Genomic DNA, 23130 nt, shown 5'->3' with positions numbered 1-23130 from the left:
TTAAAATCATCATGTTGTATGAGATTTTTAATTAATTTTCATGCTTAAGTAACACTTGTTCAACTTCAAATCTTCTATGAATCGCACTTAAATAAGAAATAAAATAAATTCATGCAAGAATATAATATTTCTAGCATTTTTTTCTTCTGATCTTTAAACTATGTTTGTTTTTTGTGAATGTGTGCGTTAATTAATAGAAAAGTACTCTATTTTACGCATTGTTGGTCACCGCTTAAGTAAAATATGTATATCCCGAAAAATCTCAATATCGAGTGAAATATAAAAATTTAAGTGCAATAGTACACACATATTTTTCATGTGTTTAATTTTCCTTTATTTATTTTATATTTTTATCTGAATTTCAACACAGTTTTTTTTAAAGTAATATTATCTGAACGAAAAATTCAACTTGAAGCTGTACGAAGTTTAAGTGCAAAAGAGAGTTTAGGTACAAAAAAGAGAAAAGAGAAGTTTAGGTACAAAAAAGAGTTTTTGAAAACAGGCCTTTGTTTTTCACAATTTATAGAAAATGAATTTTTTTTATTCTTTAAAGTACTTTGAAAAGTTTCAGTTAACTTTATTTTCCACACTTTATTCCTCTAATTATTTCTATAATTAGTTAACATTACTTCTTATCTAGTTTCATTTCAATAACATGTTGTTTTAATCATGAAACTTTTGAAATTACATATAGAAACGTTTTATTAGAAACGTTAGATATTAGAAACGTTTTGTTTCTTGTAGCAAAGCAGAAATTTTTTTTAACCAGATCCTTTCAGAATTTTTTTATTTGATTGGAAATTAATGTGCATGTTTAGCTGCAAATATTTATTTGAAGGAATGCAAATGTTCTAAAGACTATTCTATTTTTCAATTATTTGAAGAGATAGCATCAGTGATATTTACCAACTTATAGCTCCGTTTAATTACAAAAAGAGTACGTTAATATTCAGTTTTTTTTCGCTATGTCAACTAAATTCAATTAAATACATTATAGTGAGGGAGGAAGAACTATGTCACCAAATTAGTATTCCGAAAGTTATCTGAGGATATAATATTTATTTTATTTTTAATAATTCTGTAAAACTAAGTAATTTAAAATCGACGGTAATTGAAACAAAAAAAATATTCGCCAATGGTGCTTAGTTAATTTTGGTAATAGGCACTACTGGTGTTATGGTAATTGAAGCAGTTTAAATTGGTACCAAAGACACTAATATAGGTACAATGTCATAACATATTAATACATTTGATGCCTGTTAAAAGACTGTCAATCCTGTGCAGTTTTAATACGCCTACAGTGGAAAGAGTTTTTTTTTCGAGGTCCTTAGACCCTTGAAAGAGAATAAGTAGTGGACAAAATTGCTTGATTGTGGTAAATTTTGACTGTCATGAGTAGGCCTCGAGAAGCAACGTCAAGCTAAATGATATAGTTAATCTCTATTTTGTTGAGATGAGATACTAAAAATGTGTTTGCTTAATCTAATAACGTAAAGCTACCGATAAGGACAAAAAATAATTCGAAATATATTAAATTATAAATGCATTGGTATATGTTTTTCAGTTTTGAGCATGATTTCGTAGAATTTTTAGGTACAGACTTGTTGTTTATGACTTTATATAGGACGGTAATCGTAAAACTATGAAGGACGACACAGAAGGGACAGAAATAAACAAATAAATAATGGGGAGGGGGATAGTAGTTATTTTGGAAATGGAAATAAACACAAATATCTTTACTATAGTTTAATAAATTATGGAACCTAATATAGCATGTGATAAAATTAGCTTACATAATGGGAATTGCAGGTTTTTAATATAATACGTACGACCTCGAAAATCCGGACTTCTGAAATCCGGAAATCTCTAAAATCCGGACTCATGTGTCCAGTTCCTCAAAAAAAAATTTCAAAAGAATAAATTTTAAAAAAATTGCTTAAAATAAAATTTTTAATGCAAAACCACAACTCTTCTCCAACAATGAAGCAGTAGATGAAGAGGTAGAGGTGGGGTGTGAATGAAAGCTCATAGGTGATGAGGAAATTCCAGTCATTCTTATCAGCTCTGTATGGATAACAAAGAATATAAAGGGAAATCCCCTCTTCCTGAAGGGGAATCCCACAACTCTTTTGCAACAATGATGAGGTAGAGGTGGGGAATGAATGAAAGCTCATAGCTGATAAGGAAATTCCAGTCATTCTTATCAGCTCTGTATGGATAACAAAGAATATAAAGGGAAATCCCCTCCTCCTGAAGGGGAATCCCACAACTCTTTTGCAACAATGAAGCAGTAGATGAAGGGGTAGAGGTGGGGTGTGAATGAAAGCTGATAGCTGATAAGGAAATTCCAGTCATTCTTATCAGTTCTGTATTGATAACAAAGAATATAAAAGGGAATCCGCTTCCTCCTGAAGGGGAATCCCCTCAGAAGGAGGAATTTTTCCATCTTCTTGTTTTCCCCCCTTGAGATGAAAGAAAACTGGTTCTTTCTTAACCTTGAAGCTTAGGAGGCGGGGACAAGTTCTTTCATCCCCCAACAAAAAAAGGATTAGTATCAGCTGGTACAGTCTAGTCTAGAAGCATCTGTTTCGGTTATAAGTTGAAATTCAGATCGCGTTTTAAGCCTATATTTTTTGTTTTAATTGCTAATATTATGTCATCTAAACGATCGATTGCGGGAGAAAATGACAAAAGTTTGATTTTTAATGTCTTTTATTTATTATTTAAAGAGTATGTTTATGTTAAAATTGACGTCGGAGGTCTACACAAGCGTGATTAATCGCGAAATCGGCCTGGCGAATTCGAAACTTCGATAATTCTATCAATTCAAGTGAGGTATCTAAAATCCGGAATTTTCGGAAATCCGGACCTTCCAAACCCCCCAGCAGTCCGGATTTTCGAGGTTGCATGTATTGCAATTTGAGAAACAATTATGCCATAAAATTTAAAATTACCAATTTTTTCTTTACTTTAGTTAATAAAAACCTATTTTGAAAAATTCTGAATTGTTTTAAAAAAAAGTATTTATAAAAATGAAAATCTTAATTTAAAATATTTTACTATACCGATTTTCTTTTTATATTTTCAGCTATGATTGCACACCGAGCAATGTTACTCTCCCAAAAATATTTGATGAAGGAATGGTAGATAGGCCTTCCGAACATATCAATTGGTAAGTTTTAACATTTTATTAAATTCCATTTATCAACCAATGGTGACTATATTGACTAAAAATAGAACATCAAACAAGAAAGAATTGAAAGTATGACTTGTTATCATACAAAAAAATTGTTGCGTTTCAGGTCATCCAAAATACGGTTTTTTTAACAACAAAATAATATTTATTTTGCTTTAGTTTGCTTTAATTTTAAAGGGCGTGAACATTTTCTTTTATATTTTAAATAGATAGTTTGGCCAGGATAACATAGTTGGTAGGGAGTTGGGCCCATGACCAATATATCGTGAATTCGATCCCCACCTGCCAAAGACTCCACGTGCACGCGTAATAAATGTTGTCGGGTCACAAAGTCCTCCATGATCCTTAACAAATCCTACCTCTGGGAGTTCTGAATTGGAGATTGATTATTCTCCATATGGCTCAAATCAAACTTATGATCTGTGGGTGAATGCATGGATGTATGAATGGGTCCGCCCTATAAACGGGCTATGACTAGTATGTGGCCAAAGTCGGACTCTTGGCCATAGATGACGTCACTGAAAAACAAGAAATGCATCTGCCTTAACTGCACCTAGAAGGCTTGCTGGCTTTAACAAATGGCACTGAAAAAAATATATACTTTTTTGGATACTGTATTTAAATTAATGTGGTACAAATTGTGACTTTTAAAAAAAAAATTAAAAATTTTTTTTACTTACTTTATTTAAAGACATAATTTGAAAGATGTAAAACTATTTTTTTATAGAAATTTATTAAAATATAAATTCGATAACACAGCAATGAAAACATCTTTAAACCAATCGTGATCAAAATCACACAAACTTTCAATGCAAAACTCCGAAACCAAGTGTTCAAAAAATGAATTTGTTGTTGCTTGAGACCATTAAGTGATTTTTGCAGTTTTGATCATTGTTATTACGTAAGTTTTCAGAAGTTATTCTCAAGATATAATTTTGAAACTCAATTTGTTAAAATTAACGCTAACATAAACACTAAATTGCTAACAAAAGATAATACAATAAAACTAATCCATATTTCAGATACTTAATATATGCAAAGGATACTTTAAATCTAATAAAATCTTTAAATCCAAATAATTAAATCTAACAACTTTTACTTTAATTCGTACATCAGTGATTTTTGATTGACCAAATTACAAAAATCATGATTTTTTTTATCTTCTTATCCATTATCCTCACTATCAAATTTAACTTTATTAAAGAGGTGTTGCTTATTTTTGTTAGAAGTGCATTTGTCCATATTTATGGAAAATGATAAGAAAATCCATTAATTTTTATTTGGTAAGTCACATTTCATATAATAAATTGGATTTCGCAAACGCGAAAAACAAAATAAGGACACATCAGAAACTGTATTATGATTAAATGTCAAAGCTTTTATAAACCAAATAAATAATGAACTATGGTAAGGCCTATAAAGGAAATACCGTCCTTTAGTCTGGTTTATTAGTCGCGAATCATAATGAAAATATTCTAGGCATTATTTGAACTCTTTTTATATAATCCCTTTTTTACCAGTTCATGAAATAGTGCATGTTAGAAATAAAATATTCGTTTATCGTCTGAATACATTACACTACAATAATAGACGAGACACTTACAGTTTCTGACATTTTTGTCAAATTTCTCAAGAAATACTAACAAAAATTATTTTATAGAGAACCTTAGAAGTTCGATTCGTCATTCTAAGCATGTCATGCGCTTTTTCATACTTATCAATAAAGTTTAAAGCTGTCGGAGATTTAAGGGGCCGATAACAAATTACGGACGGAAAAGAGTGATCGCGAACACCTTCTGCCAAAAAGTAGCAAATAATTTTGTAACTTGTATCGATTAATTTATATTCTATAAAGGTATAAATATTCGTATTGCTAACTTAAATATTTTGAAGATTCGGACATTATTAAATGAAATTGATCTTTTTGCCTTAAGTTTTCTTACGATAAATATAAAAATTTCCAATAAAATTATTTCAAAAAAAGTTGGAATAATTTTAAATTATTGCAGAAATACCGTTTTAAAATTCGAAAATAATTCTTTAAAAATTGCGCAAGATCTGTGCATTTAAAGCAGTCTTTTCTACTGTGCATGCGCAAAACAGATTTAAAAAAATAAAATTTATAACATTGTTGTCAATTGTATTTTGTAACTTATGAAAAAAGTCCGATTTTGATGTCTTGAAAATTTTAAAAGTTTCAAGCAATTTTTTAAGTAAGGGTTTGGCAGGGTTTTAAATTTACTATGCATTATCTTATGACCAAGAAACGCAGAGCAGTGTGATATAGTCACTTAGATACCTTTTAGCTTTCTGAATCACAGATTGTTTCATCTAACAATGGTTGCAATCTGGCTTCGACTGCACGGAGAAGAAATTTCTGGTAAAATTACCATACTGTATGGTGATCTAATTTCTGGTAAGAAGGGCTATAATTCTGGTTTATAAAACCAAAATATACCGTATTTAAGCCATTCACATGGTAACGGTTAACCGCAACTTCTGGTTTTCAAAGCTATAGTTTTTATTACTACATATTTAATAAAAAATACAAAACTGAAATGTAAATTTAACCGAATAAATGATTTTTAGGACATGATCTGAGATATCATAATAAAATTACAAACTTTTATCACATATAACAAACACATTTTTTATTGTTAATTTTACCAAAAATTCATCAACAAAGCACTTCGGTAAACATTACCTTGTTTTTTTATGTTCTCATAGAATCAGAAACTCGGTTAATTTTACCATATTCTGGTAGTTTTGACCGTAGTTTTTTCTCAGTGTACTAACACCACATCACAACGAAGGTTTCTTGCAGTCATAACATATAGTATTTAAGAGTTGCTCTTAATAACGCTGTTATAAATAGATGTCGAACTTACATATGTTGAACTAGCATAGCATGAATTCATTTAAAGTGTAACAGCTTCTAGTGTGAAATAAATAAATACTCTTAACGTCAACATTTATTTAGGAGTCAACGTCAAGAGACTGATAATTGCTAAAAATAATTCGTGTGGGCTTGACAAAAAAAAATTTTTAATTGATATGTTTCTTTTTTATCGTTCCATTTATAGAAATGCCATCTTACGCTGCAAGGGGAGCTTTCCTATTATGGATATGTTGTTCGTGGGCCTTTGAACTTGAACTTTTCTTATTTTAAAATATTTTAATTTCGTCTTAATTTTATATTACTATTATTTTTCCATATTTTTTATAACGTCGTTGACCGGCTGACCCAATATAAGGTTTATGACTACTAATGTGCAACTCTGTAGCCTTGTAATTTTGAACACAATCCAGAAGACAAGGGAACACCTGGATCAAGTATTGGGAGAAATTTGCCTTCTTGGAGGACTTTTTGATGAAACTAACCAGCATTTGCATTACATGGAGAGGAAAACTACGGACACCTTCCATGGTTATCCAGACGGCGAAAACTATAACCCGTGATTCGTTTACCCGTGATTCGTTAAGATATTTTACGTCAGAACTGTGGTATGTGCGAACCGGCTGCGGAATTCGTATCGCCCAGCCATTGCTGGGATGCGAACCCGGTTACCTCATTTAAAGGCGGAAGCTCTATCTCCTGAAACACCATGGCTCTTATGTTAGTTATTGTCAAGAATTCTATTAAAACAGGCTCAGAAATGCTGTTTTATCGTATTTTAATGATTAGGCGAGCTTGCCCAGTTAGTCCCCTAATCATTAAATTTCGATAAACCAGCTAATACTGTACCTATTTGTAAGCATATTTTGGCAATAGTTAATTGAAAGCTAAAAATCAAGATAATTCAGATAAATAGTAAAAGTACCTGATGTTCAAAAGCACAGGATGTAACGGTAGATAATAGGAAAGAACCCTTCGGAGCATACGATAACATTCCCGGGAATAGTTTCTTAGGTATTCTTAAGGTCTTAGTAATTCTTTAGGTATTCTTAATCCTTATGATGTGCCCTACTTCCCCTAGGAGTTTATTGCAACCTTTACGGGACACCATATAAAAATAATTTCAATTGATTTTATGTAAAGAGTTCTGAAATAAAAGAGTTTCTGTTACAGTAATTTCATTATCTTCTGTAAATCAGAAATTCAAAATCCCTTCAGTGCAACAATCAATTACGTAAGAATTTTTTTTTTTATTTCTTTGGGGAATACCAAAACAATATCGTTTTATAGTATTTGTTCAAGATAAATTCTGAAGTCCACATGACATGCTCGTAAAAGTCAGAAAGTCAAAACAAAGTGTATATTTTATGAGTCTTTTTGTGTGGCAGGAGTAAATTTTGTAAGATCGGAAAACAGATTCTTTTCTTGAAAGAGGCAGAATAAAACAAATAAAAATTGTACAATATGAAGTAAATGACCTCTAAACTAGATTTCTTTTATTTAAATTACTGAATTATGTAATGATTTAATTTAATAATAGGTCATAAACAATTATGCATAAAAAATCAACGTTAGATATTGTTTACATTTTAAATAATTGTACACACATCCGAAATTATTAAACTTAATTTTAAAAAAATATACACACAATCAATTGCATACATTTTGACAGTTTTCTAAAGTAACTCGAAAAATGTGAATTGATAAAAAAATGGAACTATAGTGCAGAACTTTTTGGTTCAAAACTGCAATAGAACTTTAAGAAATACAAGATGTTTTGGGTGAAATAATCACATAATTTTTTTTAAATAAATGCATAGATTTAACTTAAATAGAATTTTAATTCAAATAATAGTACATTTAATGAGTAATGGTAGGATAATTATATTTCAGGTTACTTAAATTATTTTTTATGGAATATAATCATTGAATTAATGAATGATTGATTTAATTTTGTCTTTTCTTGAATTATTTTTCTATTCTTTTCCAATAACAGTATCGAACAATATCATTGTAGAGATACTTGATTCGGGTCTAATATCTTTCAAACTCATCAACTTTTTGATATAGTCATATAATTCAATAATTTCAAACATCAACAATAGCTATAATAATCGTTGTATTTAGAAATAGAACAAGTCTCAATTTTTCTCATTTTTAGAGACTATACTGACGTGCGGTTGAAAAAACAACGTAAGTACTTCATGATGAATTTCGAGAACAGCAGCTTGTCAACTATTTCGATTTCTTTGCTTTCGTGCTTGTAATATTAACACTGAAATATTTTTTCAAAAACTGATTTTATATTATTTTTGAACTGATTCCGAAAATTGTACATTGGAGAAAAAAAATTTTCAACGTGTAGTTTATAAGACATTTTTTTTGTCCTGTGCCTGTTTAGGCAGTAGGGGTGCGATTGTTCCTGTTTTTCAGTGGCGCCATCTATGTCCTGGAATTCGACTTCTGCCACGTCATTCACACAACCCGTTTATAGGGCGGGTCACATTCACCCACAAAGGAGAAAGGACATAGAACACACAGAGACAGAAAGAAACATTCATGCCTTGCCCGGGATTCGAACCCAGGACCTTTCTGTTGCAAGGACAGTTCCCTGCCCACTACACATGTCGGTCGGCGATATAAATATGTACAATACAAATATATAAAATACGGCGATACAAATATGTATAATACAAATATGTAAAATATATAAAAATCTCAATTTTGAATTTTTTGCAGATCACAATGTTTTTTTTTTTCATTGTACGGCAGTAAAAAAATAGTAGAACAGTAGGAGGTAGTTATTTTCTTTTATCAAAATAAATTATATTTAGTAACTAATAACTTTTTGTTTGTGCAAATTGATATATTTTCACAAAAAAGTACTATTTTTCAATGATTATATACACTGAAATATTAATTTATACTGTCATATTAATAGATAAAAGTTTGAACTTTCTTATTATTAATACACTGAGAACTAACAAATAGTTTGATAGCTTTTAACAAAACCGTTAGTTGTTGTTACTTTTATTCACAAAATCAACAAACTTATCATTTCGCAACATTATTACGTAAAATAATGTATTATAATTCAAAAAAAATTTTTGTTGTCCTACTTTGAAATTTAAATGTAGTATAATGTGCACTCAATTTTAAATAGCACTCTCAATATGAATTAGTTTCCAATTTAGGACAATAGAAATCTGAATATGCGTCAAACAATATATTTCCATCGCCATAATTTTAAGATAGTCACGTTTATAACTATATACCATTGGATACTATGTTTACTCAAAACTCATTTGATTCAAGCTCATTTCTCTTTCTAGCATACAGTAAAAATATACTACAACTTTTATTTAAAAAGTTTAATTTTTAATTAAGTTATCTAGATAGTTTAAAAAAGTACTGAATATGAATACTTTAATGTTAATTTGTCTCGGTTATTTTTTTTAATTATTTGTTTACATGCACTTTCCAAAAAATTTTTTAATAAGAAATAAAGTTTTACAAATAATTTTTTAAATACTTTAAATCAATACCAATATCATTATTTTCATTGTTGGTTTTTAATAAATAAGACAAATACGATACTCTCTTTCAATGTTTCTTTTTTCTCCTCTCAACTGTCTGATTTCCAACCTCTTTTTAAGTACTCGTTAAGGTACTTAAAATTAATATTAAATTTAGTTTAATAAGATTAAGTTAATAAACTTTGAAATCAACTTTAGAAGATTTCATTGAAGGATAAATTACCAACTGAAGAACGAAAATAGCTATACTTAACTTTTTAAAATAATGTACAAATATGAGAGGTTTGAAAAAACCAATATAATCCTATTTCTGTTTCGTATATTTTTTAAAAAGATATCAAGGCATTTCATGATTAACAGCAATAATCCAAACATTAATTTTTAAACTTTTCTAATTATCACAGTATTAGTTTTTGTTAAAAATTCATATTTATAATTTTATTGATAATAGATAAAATATAACAAGATCACTATAAATCGGATTTATTGGTTTTTTGTTCGGATCATCCGATATTCCATTGGTAACATTGTTATTGTACAAAAACCAATAAAATCATATTTCTATTAGATATATTCTTTTTGAACAACAAAGGCGAAATGTGATTTTTCACAGCTATCAATACTTCAATTCTTAAAATTTACTTTACAGATTTTTTAATCATCAGATTTTGTTAAAACAATATTATTTGCACTTTTATGAATAATAGTCTAGAATAAAATAATCAATTTTTTTGTTTTTCTTATCTCCTGAAATTCTGTTGGTAAGATTGCTATTCTAATCACCTTAAAGTAAAAAATAAAATATTGCGAAAAAACAACAGGATGAAGTCAATGTTCTCTAGTTGTTAACCAATTAATAAGAAACAATGAAACCCTCTCCATGAGATCAAAATCAAAGCTAGTTTCATTCTTATAGGTATTACATATCTTATATCTCATCGAACTTCGAAGAATCTAAATTAATTCACCAAGAATTTGAGTTGATTCCGGTTTAAAAACATTCCCAAAAATTCTCAAACAGACACCTGTTTAGGAGAAGGTTGGTTCTGTTAACAGATCCTTTGCAAATTATTTTACCAGAAAAACGAGCACTTTATTAAATATTTCATCTGAAAAACGAATCATTTACAATATTTTTTTCATATAAAAAAACACCTTTTTCAAAATACTTCGTTTAAGAAACCATATCTATACTTAATACATAGTTTTGAAGCTACAAGTCCTTAAAAGACTTGGTTATTTGTCTTTCTCAAAAAAGGGATCTTATTTTCAAGTATTTGCAAAAACAAAAAAGATGACAAAAATAAGTCAATTCTAAGCTAATTTTGGATTTAAAAAATTATGAAGAGATGTTTCACAAAACCACAAAATAAGAATGATTTTTTTTTAAATTTTCAAAAACCCTTCATTTAAAAACTATTACAATTTTTCATCCGTTACTTTTTTGAGGCTGCTTACATTTAAGGAAACTATAAATTATAAAATGTTTTATGCGTAATTTTCATTTGCAAAGATATCGCATCAAAAATTTATACTACATGCTTTTAAATTTTATGTCATATATCTAGTTACTTCACGCTATTATGATGATAGTGAGCTAGCTTTAGCTATTACCTTAATTATTTTATTTTTTTCTCAAAAATAGCAAAAAAGTATAAATTTTGGATAAAGTATTTCATTAAACTGTTTTAGATAAATTAAGTAGATTTTTTACAAACAAAGTTGCAATTGCAAGTATTTTTCTCAAACCAGACATATTTATATGTTAAGCTATAAAAACTGTACAGCACATATAATCTTACTTATTAATTCTAATCACAAATTTTATAATAATTTTATTGACCACATTAATTTCACATAGTTTTTTAAACATTAGAAAAATATGGGTTTGAAAGAAGGGTTGATTCACTCATGTAGAAGGGTTTGAAAAATATATTCAATTACTTAACAAAATTTTTAAATATTAATTAAGTAACAGCTGCGAGATACACTTTTAAGATATTAATAGTGATCAACTAAATTTGTTAAATTTGGCAACTCTAAAATTAAAATCTTTGGTGCTAATTATTATATTTAGTACCATAATATATGTAAGAAACTTAACAACAATATTTTATTAAAATTAAAAGTATCCTTTCTTTTAATATTGTTTTAGTTTGTATCATTTAATATAATGTTTCTTTCTTCTTTTTTTTTTACCTTTAACCCTTACGTTGGCGCTTTTAATAATTTATATTATACAAACTGTAAAATAGGCATAATTCAAAAATATAATTGCATATAAATGAAATATTTTTCTTAAAAAAATGAAAGACATTCACTAAAATGCTCGAATTATTCCTTAATTCCCAGGAATTCGTATAACTTTAGGCAAGAATTTCATCAAAACTTAAAGAGAGCTCTTTAATGAAAAAAAGTTTTTTTCTAAATCAGAAATTAGACGTTTTATTTCATTATATAACCGGCATTGAACAGCTGATCAAATTTTGAGTTTACTATCAATATTTAACTCCTCAGCCTTACTAATTTAAATCCAACTCAAAAGACAAAGGAACTCTTTGATCAAGAATTGGGACAAACTAGCTCTCGTGAAGGAATTTTTGATGAAACTAACCAGCATTTCCGTTACATCATGCAGAGAAAAGCTTCAAAAACTTCTTAGTGTTAGCCTGATGGCAAGAGTATTTGAACCTATTACTTTTTGCCACTGAGGTAATTTTACGTTAGCACTTTGGTAGAAGAATTCGCATTGATCAGATCTTTGAAAGGTCCCCTGCAGTTGCCTTGAACGAAATTGTTTTATTTTATAACCATCGTTGAACAGTGGAACCAATTTCGAGTTTACGACTATCGATGTTCAACTCCGTATCCTTGTAATTTTGAACCCAATCGAGAAGACAAGGGAACTCCTGGATCAAGTATTGGGAGAAATTTCCTTGGAGAAGGACTTTTTAATATAACTAACCTGCATTTGCGTTACATGGTGAGGAAAACCACGAAAACCTTCCATGGTTAGTCTGACAGCAAGAGGACTCTAACCAATGATCCGCCTGCCACTGAGGATATTTTTAGTCTGCACCGCGGTCAGTGCGAGAGAAATCAATTGTTTGAAAAGTATGAAATTAACTATTGAAGTTGATAATTATTAAAAAGCTGAATTCTGAAACTGTATATTTCTCAATTATTACGAGCTGAACCCAATCATAACGACGTACTGTTTAAAAAAAGATTGTGATATTAGTTGTGTAAGATCCTAAGTTTGATCAACAAAATAACTAACTTTTAGAAATATTTTTACTTTTAGAATAACAAACTTTTAGAAAAGTGATAGGAAATTACTTTTTTTTTGTCCTTTCATGAACCTTAAAATGAAGTTTTTTCTAGTTATTCTTTATCAATCTTGTGTCCGGTATTATGAGAATTTGAACTTCCTGCATTAAGTCACAATCATATTATAGCATAAAGATAAGATCATCAATAATCTGGAAAACGTCACCTGCTTTCTTAATAAAATAAGTCAATGTGTCAATTTAAAATTTCCGGATGAATTTCACTTTTTCCTCTAAGTGTAAGGCAATATTAAGTTATTTATCAACTCTGTGACTACTAAATCATAAGAAAAATCTTAAATTTTCTGACACTTTTTAACACATTTAACAAAATAAATTCCACTGGCATTCATCGTGAAATATATACGTCTAACTCCTTTCTATCCAAAATTTAAAGTAACTTCAAACAACTAATTCTATAGGGAATATAGCTTTTCTCAGTTGCAGTTAAAATTGTGTTTTCCGTCCATTTGTAGAGTTTGAAGAAAAGCATTAAAGTTTTCAGAATTGATGATATGTTAATGCATCCTGGACTTTCTTTTCTGCATGGCAAACCTTTTAGAGAGATTATTTTTCTTCAAAGAGAAAAGCATTATAAATCATTAATAACAGCATTATAAATCATTATAAATCATTATAAAACTCATCATTATAAATCATTATAAATCATTATAAATAAAGCATTATAAAAGCATTATAAATCATTAATCATTAATAACCCTTATAACAAACAAGATTTTAATGAAAAAATATTCATTTTATTATTTTATCAGTGAAATAAAAATAAAATATATTTTAGATTTATTCTATAAGTAGTTCCATAAACTGTTATTATTTAAATAAAAGCATAAGTTAAGAATCTATAGCCACTGTGTACTACATAAGTATTGAAAATCCTACGTAGTAAAAACAATATTTTGCGAACTGTGTAATATTTCTGTTGAAGATGTAAGTCTTAAAATATTTATAGTACAAGACTGAAACAGCGTAAGTGTTATATTTTTCTATATAACATAGCATAATAGTCTAACCCAGTCTTCCACCGTTTTCGGTGCTATTTTATTGGCCGAAAAAGCTCATGAAAAGCTCTAACAATCATAGATGAACTCAAGAGTGCCTTGTTCCAAGTGTGGGGGCTGTTGCCATAGGCATCGATAAGGAACCTGATAAACAGTATACAACGCCGACCGATGCCAGAGTTGTGCAGCTGTTAGAGGCGATCATACAAGTTGTTAGATATAGTGTGGCCGTCAGAAGAACTCCTACAGACACCCGTCTCTCGTCGTGGCGGATACTATGGTTACAAGGAAAAGAAACTTCGAATAGGGGTGTGGGGGGGGAATAGTTTTGGCTTAATCTTGGCATAGGTCAGCGTGAGTAAACCAATCAACACCTTATTTCCTTCATAACCCCCACCCATTAGAAATGTGCTCTCGCTTGTTACCATAGTAACAGACGGCCTCAAACTTATAGTCTGGAGGAGTTCTCCTCAAAGCTGCGCTATATATGACAAGGAATCAGCCAGCTACTGTTCTGGACAAGTGACCAGTGTCCTTATTTAGGGTACAGTTATGCATAATTTCGTTTTACCGTATCTTGGTCTTATATCGAATGATATTTTGGCCAGGTTCAGTTTTATTTGCGTTGTTAATTTATTTTTATTGCAAGAAAAAAAAATCTATTGTCTTCAATTTTTTCCACCAGTTTGTTAATTTCAAAACCATTTTCCTGTTGAGAAAAACAATCTACCGTCGATTGATTCTCTTTTTACAAAGTAAAGCTAATATTCTATGAGTTCGGAATCTCGAGGAACTGATTTAAATTTCGCCGGATACTCATTTTCAATTGATAAAATTTCCTTGTTCAGATAGTGTACTTAAATAGTAGTGTAATAAAAAGCATTAAAGTGTTTTTTGTTTTCATTTCACGCATGTTTGGGAAACACAATTTTTAACACTGAGTTTTGTAAAGAGTGAAAATTGCTAACTTTTTATAATATAATATGAATGCTCTATTTGGATTGACTTTGACTTTTTTACAACCTAATATTGAAGTACAGTGTGCAAAATAAACAAACGGACTACCCTGAGTAACGTTTGATCTAATGATTGAATCTTCACTTTTTAAGATTCAATCTTAAAGGTTTAAGGGGGTGACCTCAAATATACTAATTAATAAGTGCAAGTGATGTTTTAAGTTACGAAATCTGATATAAGAGCGTTCTTTCTCTGAAGGAGCAAGCTTTTTTTTCGACAGATTTATTTATTTGGTATTTATGACCTTTCGAAATATAGGGGGTACACTTTGGTCAGCAGAGGGGCCCGAAGTTTGAACCTATTATTGTTAATTTTATTTTTTGTGTACTTTACCATATCTCTAGAACTTTTTAAGCGAATTGAAATTTTTTTCTAAGGATAATTCCACACAAAATGTCTTAAAAAAGCAATAATTCTGTACAAAAAACGACTTTTAGTAATCATTTATTTTTTGCATTATTTTATTTAATAATAATTAAACAAGTTTTACCCCTCGAACCATTAAAATTGACACGATCATTAGATCAAAAATTATTCAGAGAAGCACTTTTTTTCGTGCTGTACATTAAAATGAAATACTAGCAGGAGAAAGTCATTAAGTTTATTATTTAGAGCTAAATAATAAATTAGGCACTTTCAGTTGGCCTTATAAATGCCTAAAACTATGCTTTGCTGCATCTGCTCATTCCAACAAAGATTTTTACTCGTGCTAGTAATTAGACAATTACAATAGTAAGCAAATTTCGCCAGAATTTAAAAACAACAATAAATGATAATCAAGTATTTATATTTATGTTTTATTTATTTCTTATATGTAATGATGATCAAAATAATTTTAAATAAAATTTATAAATTTAAGAAATTAATCAAATCATATAAGTTTCACTACTACTTTCAACATAAAAGAATATCGTCCGGAAAATCCGAAAGAATTGTAGCCATGCTTTGAAAATAATTTGAGGTCAGAAAGTCTTTAAAATCAAAATTAAAGACTAATTATAAGTTTAGGCTTTCAATAGGCCTTGTAAATTACTAAAAACAGGCTTTGTAAATAATTAAATTCTGACATTTAAATTTAATATCGTTTAAAGCAATGATGGAACTTCATGTATATTCTCTATCTTGAACTGCGAAAAGATTTTTTTTACCTAATTAATTAAAGAAATGCAATATCACACTGTTTCCTACTCTATAGGTTATTCTACTAAATATTATACTTTCATATCTATGATAAATAATTAAGAAGTGGAAACGAAACAATAATATATATCATGTCTAAATAGTATGCGGTAGGCCAAAGCCTTTACAGGTTTTATCACTTTAGTTGAGGTTCGCTATATGAGTATGGCATCTACTGGTCCTTAGGTATGAAAATTTCAAAATTCAATTCTGACAAAAATAAACGAAATTCTGGTTCACTTTTATTTAATATAGGAAATAAAGTTTAGCTATTTTTCCTTATAATTATCACCAAGCAAGCTAGTAATAACAAAGTAGTGTTAGTACTATAAATAACAGCGTCAAAATTAAGTACTCTAAGTTTCTCCTCCCTTTCCCTCCAGCACAAACTTCAAGCTTGAAATATTTGAATCAGCAAAACAGATATCCCTTAGAGATCAGTCTCTACATTATATAAAGAACTAAGATCTTTATACAGCATTAATTTTCTCCGCAATGCTTCTGTATCTTTCACTAGATTTTCAATACCATCTAATGAGCAAACACAGAAATATTTTAGTATGAACTATTTATAATATCCAAATACAAATTTTATAACTTTAAAAAAATCATTAAAATTTAATAAAGATGGTTTTTTATAAAGAATTTGTTATAAAAATGGTTGCAGTACGTACTAATGATAATCAAAGATAAGCTTGGTCCACCAGGTATTTGCGAACTCATGCGTTAAAAAAAGGTGAAATATCATACAAAGCAAAATATTGATATTAGTTTTTAAATCAATAACTAAAACTTTGTAAAGTTTTCAAAATCCCAGACTGAAGTTAAAATTGGAATTGCATATTTTATTTTTAACCTTAATTAAACGAGGATCAAATACATAACTTATCTTAGAAACAATTTTATCCATTATTCATTTCAATTTGCAAGTTATGTAATTGAATAAATAATTTGATCAAATTAAAGGCCGTAAAGCTTAATAAAGTAATAATTATCAATTCTATCAAGATGCATGAATTTTTAAACAAACACACATATTTTTAAACTTAATATATTTTTTTTCATATTGTTGTATCAATTCTAACTGAAATCAAAATAATAATTCATTTTTATGAATGCTTAGACTGATACATTATTTATTTAAACAAAACACTACGTAAAGTAATTTATTTCAATTTGCAGTTTTTATAATTGAATATAAAAGGTGTATTTTTTATACTTTATGCTTTATCTTCAAAAATATTTGCTTATTTTATGTTAAATTTTACGATTTCAAGACTGAAACAGAACGAAAGGAGCTTTTAAAACTTGAACAATGCTTTTCAAAAATCCAACAATAATATTAAAAAAGTATTGTAATTTCATTAATAACTTAATATATAAATTATTTTACAAAAAATCAATTACATTGAACTCCATGCTAATTATTTTCCTTCAAACTGTCGTAAATTTGCCAACTTGTTGAGAGAAGCTTTCAAAAGTAATATTTTAAAGCTTCATCAATATCTCTTTCATGATCGAGCAGTTACATCTCGCGAGGCGATCGATCTGTTCAATCTCACCTAGTCACGCCAAAACGTCTTTATGGAAACAGGAAATTGGCAAGCAACATGCGAAATATTTCTTATTTGCAGACGTCTACACAATGGAATATAGGCATATTTGCACATAAATGCTAACACGAAGAAGCCGATACTTTTAATATAATCGCAGTAATTATATATCCAAGGATTCTGAGATTGTACTCTAAAAGAAATAGTCGATATTATTGAACTATCGTTAATCACTTTGATGCATTCCTTTTTGGATTTCACCTATTCACATTTCCGTACTCAGTCTAAATTAATTTTATTGACCCATATTTACTTACTTGGAGTCTACTGAATTTTTAACGATATGTACTGTTACTCATATTGAAATGAGAAAATGTTGGCATAGTTGTCAAAACTTTTAATGATCTAACTAAAAGCGATTGCATGTTTAAACTTTTCCTTAATTCATTTAATGTATCATGCTAGTCAAATGTTAAGTGTGTATTGTATGTATATGTAGCAGTGAAATTTGCAACCTAATTAACTTTCGAAACGTGAGAGTTAAAAGTGGAATAAAAAAAGTGCGAAGTAAGAAAAGAATAATAATGAAATAGGAATAAAACAGGAAAAAATGCAGTAAGAAAATAGGAATAAATAAAACAAAATAATCATGAAAAAATAAGAATAACTTTAATATCAAAATAAGAATAAATATATAGACATAAAAATAAAACAGAGATAAATATAATAACAAATATTAATAAATATATTAAAATAGCTATAAATATAATAGCTCTAGAATAAATCGTCCATATTATTGAACTTTAGTTAATTACTCTGTCACATTCCTTTTTAGATTTCATCCATTCTCGTTTCCGTACTCAGACTAAATAAATTTTATTGACTCAAATTTATTCACTTGGACTTAACTAAATTTTAAACGATTTGAATTTATAATATATGAAAGTTAATTTTTTCTTCTTCTAATTTTTCACTTTTGAGTCAACACCTGCATTAATTGATAAATTCTATTAATGATAACAGATTCTATTAACAATACTGAGAAAAAATCTACATATACTTTGATTTCAAGAATTGTTGATGTTATTATTACCCATTGGCAAAATGAGTCTTGGTTTGGATTTGATGGCGTTTACAGTGCGGCTTTGAGGAGAACTTCTCCAGACTGAAAGACTGGGGCTGTCTGCTGCTATGGTAACGAGCGAGAGCACATTTCTAATGTGGGTGAAATGGAGAAAAGGTGTTGATTGGTTTACTTACGACGACCCTCGCTAAGATTAAGACAAAACTATTCACCCCACACTCCTATTCGAAGTGACCTTTCCTCGTAACCATAGTACCCGCTACGGTGCGAGACGGGTGTCTGGAGGAGTTCTCTTGAAAGCCGTACTATACACACTTTTCAACTGTGTTCAAGAGTAATAGTAAACAGTGCGTATGCGTCGTTATTGTATGTTTTGCTATGGGAACCGCTGCTGTTTTTCTTTTTATTTTCACGAGCAGACATTTTTAATGTATTTACATAATAATAATTTAAAGTATTTTAGTATTATTTTATTAATAACGTATAATTATTGGCTTGATGGTGATTTTAATATAAATATGAATGCTGAAGAAGAAAACGTATTTTGTGACATCTTGAAACGCGTACATAGGCAGGACATGAAAATCAAAATCAATCCGACTACAAACATCCATTGAGACAGTTTTTGCAACCCATGATTTGAAATGCTGTGGCGTTTAACGGAATCAATCCAGAAAGAAAAAGCATTTGACCAATGGGTAACCAGTGATCGTAAATAAGGCGATCACAACTTTTTTGCTGATTTTTTTTAAATTTTGTTTTAATAATATTTAAATTTTTTTATTCTGAATTTTTTAAATTATTAGCCTAAACATGAAGGAAAATTTGCTCAACCTTTTCATTCTAAAAACAGTAGGGGAGAGTGGGGTCAATTGTAACAGGGTACGATTGTAACAGAGCAAAAATTTCGACTGTTGGGTTCTAGATTTGGTTCCCAGGTGGCGCACAAGGTGTATTTAACAAATCTACATGTACACCCCTGATGGCAACCATTTTTATGTACTTTTGAAAGAGTTACATTACAAAAGATATTTTCACGCCACGCAAGTACTTTTTTTGGTATTAGAATACTATATTGTAACAAAGTAATTTTGTTTAAACAAATAAAAATTAGTAACCGAATATGTAAGTGGACACCTTAATTAACATTTCAATAAAAAAAAAGATTAGTTTTGCTAAATAACTAGCATTGTTTTTAACAAATGAAGCTGAAATGGCGTCTTGGGGACAATTGTAACAATAAGTAAAGGGACGATTGTAACAATTGAAAATAAATAATCTTATGTTTACAAACCATTACTTAACGCTTTAAGAACCACCAATAGTTTCCTATAGCATTTATATTATGTTGCATGTGCATTATTTTATTTGTCACCTTTCACAGCATAAATTAAAATTTTTAACCCCTTAAAGTTAAAAGTTTAACCCTTTAGGTCTCTGCTCATTATTATTTTTACTCCTAAAATATCACTACTATTTTGATCAATAAAAAAATATATCACAACTATGATAATATGTATATTTAACTATGTTTTAGTTGAATTTATGAACTGTTACAATTGACCCCGTAAGTGGGGACAATTGTAACAAGTGCACGACTGTCAAAAATTGTTAATAACTAATATAATAATATTTAAAATCAGGTATTTATTTTTCTTCTAGTAGAGGATAGTCTACTTTACACGTCTGCCAATAAATACTAATAATATATTGGATTTTTTGTTAGTTAAAAATAGTTAAGTAAAAAATGTTACAATTGACCCCACTCTCCCCTACTTCTCAGAACGAATCTATTGGTTGATTTAGTTTCAATAGTTGAGCAAATAACAATTCGTCATTCTACAATTGAACTTGGCAATTTGTAAATGGAAAATTACAAGGGTTATAAGCGAAAGGATTTTTCAATTGATTTTTCTGAAGTCTAAATGAAATATTAAAATAAAGAAATAATAAGAATAAATAGGAATACAATTATAAGACTTAAAAATTATAATTGATTCCGAGAAATTAGGGATTCAAATTATTTTATATATTTATCATTTTCAACAATATTTCGATATTTGCTACTATAATAAATGTTTTTAATTTAAAGTAATATTTTACTTTGGTAGAGGAAGGGAGTACTAATAATTCGTCAAGTGCTAACATTAACTGTATTCATGCATGATAAATTCACAAAATATCGCAAAATGATATTGTTTAAAATGCATCATAGACTTTGAAATTTTACAAATTTTAATAGCAATTATTTGATTAGTTTCTGATGTATCAAATTTAAACAAAAGTTGCATACTTTAAATTTAAATTTTTCTTCTCATAAACTATTCAACCAATTTTGTACAAGTTTCATATTTAACTTTACAAAATCATTCTTTAAAATGATGAAAAGCCTTACAATTATTAATACTCATATGTATTTTGCTTGTAGGTCTTACTTATTTGTGTACCTTACAATTAAATTTTTTTCAACTATTATTAAATTAAAAAAAATAATAAATAATTATAAAAATTATTTTCTGTATAGATTTATTATTATTATTTTTTTGAATAAATGAACTCTGCAATTGTATGTAAAAACTCTTTGATTCAGCTTAAAAGTTCTCGGGTTACTGCAAAAAACGTAGAAATTAAAATTGACATTGAGGTGTCCAAACTTTCGACCACTTTCCTGACCTAACTATTGGGGCTATATCTTTCAGAATACAGCTACATCGTATATTTAAAAGATATCAAATCTAAATCCGATGAAATATTATGTTTATTCAACGAAAGCACGTTTTTTTTTCGTATGGTTTTGTAATTCTAAATATCATATGCACATATTAATTAACATATTTAAGGCCCTCAAAGCATTAAAATTAAGTACCAGTGCGTCAAAATCTGATCGTTAGATCAAAAGTTATTCAGGGTGTACATTAATTTTAATTTTGCGCACTGTACACTTCAAAATGACGCACAAGAAATTAACATATATTTTATAACTTAAAAATTACCATTGAAAATAATCCCTTACTTCTGCTTAAGATAAACATAAAACATGTTAAAAAGAACTCATTTATAGTGATGGCAGTAAACTGATATCTATATTGTAAAAGATCTAAATATTTTTAATATAATTTGATACCAGCATTTAAAAGTAAAATATTTTGGAAGGTGATCTGTTGACTCATCTTTATGGACTGTGGCAGAAGCTTTGGCTGGGTTTCCAAGTAAGAGATGTTTAGTTGGCTAGTCTCTGTTTACTAAGTCTCTATTTGGCAAATAATTAGATGCAATTTTGTGAAGAATATTTATGCAAAATTGCATCTGAACTCTACTTTAAAACGTGTGAAGGTATTTAAGGATAATAAATAGCAATTTACCTTTCTCTTAAAACGTCACTGATTGATATTAATAAGAAAAGTTAATTATTCATAAAAATGTCGTATTAAATAATTAAGCTTAGCAAAAAAAATTATAAGATATTTTAATTCATTAATTTTAAATATATGAAATTACTTGTAAAAACGTATTACAGTATCATGTATTACAACATTTTAAAAAGTAGCACAGGTTATAATATTACTTGATCAAAAACTTTATGTTTCAAGAGCTCAGAAACAGGCGAGAGTGAGAAGAAACAAAAGTAATTTGAAATATAAAACGTAAAGTTGCCAATGAAAAATAGAAAAATAAAGGTGGAGGAAAAACCACAGTTGCAGAGAGACAAAAAGTTGAAAAACAGAACAAATAAAATTACAGTGACTGAGACATGCAAATCATGGTAAAATGCATTTCCACGCGGGTGAGATATTAATATTGTTATAAGGGAATCAGCATTCATATCAATGAAACACGATTCCAGGTTATCAGGAGAGGCTGATGTGACTGGGGAGGAATTAATTTTAGCTTCTGTTTTTTTGGATTATTTATTTAATATTAATAAATAATTATTTATTTGGATTATATATTACAATATTTAAAAACACAGCTTCAAATAATTTTTTTTCTTTCAAAATAACCAATATGGAAAGATATAGCTATGTATAAGACTTATGAATTATATTAGTTGTTTAAACAACAAATTTTAAGTATTAGTCATCATTTTTTTAAATAATTGTTTTTTAATTCAATGTGATTATTTATTTGCAGGAATGCTATTCTATGGGTAGACCGTCCGTTACCTTTATGGAGTGTTCAGGTAAATAAAAACAATTTCTTACCTCAAAAAGAAATAGAAATCATCATTCTTATGGCTATAATTACCTTATTTTTTACAGAAAAAAAATGAATTTATTAACTAAGTAAGACCAATAGTAACCGACCTACCCCCGAAGGAGTT

At 28.7% G+C, this 23130-nt stretch overlaps 1 protein-coding gene and 1 long non-coding RNA gene across 6 annotated transcripts in view; one reads left to right on the top strand and one right to left on the bottom strand.

The window, feature by feature from the left end:
* Positions 1-23130, bottom strand: part of LOC147813821 (uncharacterized) — a 579591-nt gene that overhangs the window by 391275 nt on the left and 165186 nt on the right. The gene's annotated exons all lie outside the window — the stretch shown is intronic.
* Positions 1-23130, top strand: part of LOC107438721 (potassium channel subfamily T member 2) — a 518547-nt gene that overhangs the window by 344704 nt on the left and 150713 nt on the right. For all 5 annotated transcript variants that reach the window (XM_071179918.2, XM_071179919.2, XM_087159363.1 and 2 more), the window contains 2 exons: positions 3089-3172; positions 22941-22989. In XM_071179918.2, coding sequence (XP_071036019.2) covers positions 3089-3172; positions 22941-22989 — 133 coding nt within the window. The remainder of the gene's footprint in view (positions 1-3088; positions 3173-22940; positions 22990-23130) is intronic.

The sequence above is a fragment of the Parasteatoda tepidariorum genome, chromosome 3 (genome assembly GCF_982258835.1).
Source record: "Parasteatoda tepidariorum strain Cologne lab strain chromosome 3, Ptep-v5.0, whole genome shotgun sequence".
NCBI classification, from domain to species: domain Eukaryota; kingdom Metazoa; phylum Arthropoda; class Arachnida; order Araneae; family Theridiidae; genus Parasteatoda; species Parasteatoda tepidariorum.
This window is presented reverse-complemented; position numbering and strand designations above follow the sequence as displayed.